This window comes from Mastomys coucha, chromosome X (genome assembly GCF_008632895.1).
Source record: "Mastomys coucha isolate ucsf_1 chromosome X, UCSF_Mcou_1, whole genome shotgun sequence".
Lineage (NCBI taxonomy): Eukaryota > Metazoa > Chordata > Mammalia > Rodentia > Muridae > Mastomys > Mastomys coucha.
Window position 1 is genome coordinate 150,503,430 of NC_045030.1, and position 2,884 is coordinate 150,506,313.

Below are 2,884 nucleotides of genomic sequence, written 5' to 3' on the forward strand. Positions count from 1 at the left end.
TATTGAAGTGAGTGTTGCCTTGTTGGAGTGAAGCTTTCAGTGGGGGTGGGCTTTGAGGTTTCAGATGCTCAAGCAAGGCCCACTGTCATTCTCTCTTCTTGCTGTCTGCTGATCTGAAATGTAGAGCTCTCTCAGCTACCTCTCCAGCACCACCTCTGCCTGGGTGCTGTCATGCTTCCTGCCATGATGGCAATAGACTAAACCTCTGAACTGTAAGCCAGCCCCAGTTAATTGTTTTCCTTTATAAGAGTTGCTGTGATCACAGAATCCCTTTATACCACTTAGAACTTTAAGACAGACTAGATACTCTGTCCTTGGCCAAAGTGACAAGTTCTTCTCTGCTAACTTGCCAATGACTGGTTTCTTTTCTGATTCACTCACCGAGGGTATTCTGTTCCCCAAAAGAAAGGCTTCTGCAGCTCTCCAGCAGGAAATCCTGAGAGAATGGCAAACAAACAAAAATGATAAGAATATGGAGATGATCAATATCCAGACTCTGGTTCCAACTACAGCCAAAAGCATCTAGATGCTCATCCAAACTACAAATGCAGTTGTAGATCCAAGTTGTCTCCAAGAGATCTATCTAAAGGTAATATTAACTCACCTGTTTGAAATAAGTACATGGAAGCATTTCAAGGACAGTTCATACAGATATACTATTGGCAGAGTCCAGGTCCAGTCATACACAGGATAGCCAGCAGGTTCCTGGATGCACATAGGTCTCAGTTTCTTAGGTACCCACTGTTGCAGCGCATATGCCATACATAAAGAATGTTTGTGCATTTGATACTATTATTGCATTGTATTTCTTTGTAATTGAATCTTTGAACTTATATTTTATACATGTGTTCAAAGAAGGTCATGAATCGTGTGTGTGAAAAGAAGATATATATATATATATATATATATATATATATATATATATATATAATATGCATGTCAATTGTTCCTAGGTGCCCTTTGCACACCCAGCACTTATTCTTCCCAAGGAGTACAGAAATGCAGCTGTTTATATATGGGGAAATCTAACAAAATATAGCTCAACTATCATAGTTTCATGTTATTCTGAACACAACAGTTCTAGTCTTGGGTAGCTCCAAGAGGTCATGCTTTCCCTGTTGACTAAGATTTGCTCAGATTACTAAAAGAAGTTAATAGTACTCTGAAAAATAGAATGATTCAAGTTCTCTGTTTCATTGACTCTTCATTCTTCCATGTATTACCCAACTTTTCAAACTGAAATTGGTAACATAGAATGAAAGGGAAATGAGGGAAACCTATCATTTCTTTACCTTCCAGTCTCTCCTTATTCATCACTAAGGGAAAAGGTGAAGACTGTTGGTAGGTGATTAAGAGAAGGCTGAGGATTCAGCTCAACAGTATAGGACTTGCATATAGTGTTTTTGGGGCCAGCACTAACACCACCAAAAATAGAAGTAAACTTAGTAGTAATGGTAGTAGTAGTAGTAGTAGTAGTAGTAGCAGCAGCAGCAGCAGCAGCAACACCAATAGTAATAAAAGTAGCTAAATTAGTTCTGTGCAGCATTTCTACCTTGCTGGTGAGGAAAATGTACATATATATGTACATGCTACAAATACAAAGTGTGTCATTTTAGAAATTCCATAGACAAAGCATTCTTATTCACTTTTGAGACTTGCATTGTATCATAAAAAGATAGAAGGAAAAACTCATGCAGTGACATAAAATTTCAGTTTTCCAATGAACAGCAGACAAAAATCACTATTGATGAGTCAAAAGTGAAGATGATGTTTTCCATGTAAGCATTTGTGATGGCATTTGTTCCACTTCCTGCATGAAAGACCGTGCATCTTCATTTTACACTGAACTGTACAGATTAGTTAGCAGGTCTTGGATACAGGTGAATGCAAGAAACACTTGGCTTTGTTCTTCCAAGTCACCACTAAATTTTGTACCCTGAGCTGATCCTGGGAGTTGTGATTGTCATTACAGCTGGGAGTTCAGAGCAACAGGAGACAGAATGGGAGAGGGAGAAAGGGAAGGAATGAAAGAAACCTTCTGTAATGTCCTTGTCTGCTTGAGAGCAGCTGCTCTAGGCCCCATGAGACTGAATGTTCTTTTACGAATTAAAATGTTCCTCTACTCTCTGCTCAAATTTCTATCTCCCCCTCCATGCCAGGACACTTTGAGGGGAAATGAAGGCAAGAAAGCAAGTCTTGAATTTAGAGATGAAGTACTCATTTCATAAGACTCTCATGTTCTATGTCTTTTATTACTAATATCAGAGTTTGAGTTTTCAAGGTACAAAAACCTAATTGCAAAACAGAGATGGATCCCGTTAATGCTTCTCTCTTCCTGCTGCTTTCAGATAAAGAAAAGCACAACTAGTGTGATTGAATTTCAAGACACAATGTTACTTTAATCTTCATAATTTCTACATTTCCTTAAACATCTTTGGCATCTTTACATTGATAATCCATCCCCTTTTTTTTGGTGATTTGGTTTTAGTAAGTCATTCTGATTTAGATATATATGCAAATATATATTACATATAAATGCAAATCACAGTCTTTATATGAAAATCCTATTTCACACAATAAATCACCCAAAGCAATGATATTTTCTAATAAGAACAATGATCATAAGCCAATGTGATTTAATTATTCAATCATTATGGCTTCCCTGCCTGGTATTGTGCCCAGCTGGAAGCAGTTATGTCCGCTGCCAACCTTGTCACAGAAAACATCTGATACCTGCATAAGCCTCCACTGCTGCAGCTTTTACTGTTTTAGGGGCCCCAGACTCCAGTGCTGAAGTCATCACATCGCCCTGATCAGCTATATCTTCTCAGCTTGTCAAGGTCTTGAAACCCAATAGTGATAAACTGAAGAATCTGATGCCCTT

The 2,884-nt window shown here is 38.3% G+C and overlaps 1 protein-coding gene across 3 annotated transcripts in view; it reads right to left on the reverse strand.

Moving 5' to 3' along the window:
* The window catches only part of Phex (phosphate regulating endopeptidase homolog X-linked), a 258,664-nt gene that overhangs the window by 22,391 nt on the left and 233,389 nt on the right, over nt 1-2,884 (reverse strand). For all 3 annotated transcript variants that reach the window (XR_004120468.1, XM_031376718.1, XM_031376727.1), the window contains one exon: nt 382-436. Coding sequence is in view for 2 of the 3 variants with exons in the window: in XM_031376718.1 (XP_031232578.1) it covers nt 382-436 (55 nt within the window). In the remaining variant the exon portion in view is untranslated. The remainder of the gene's footprint in view (nt 1-381; nt 437-2,884) is intronic.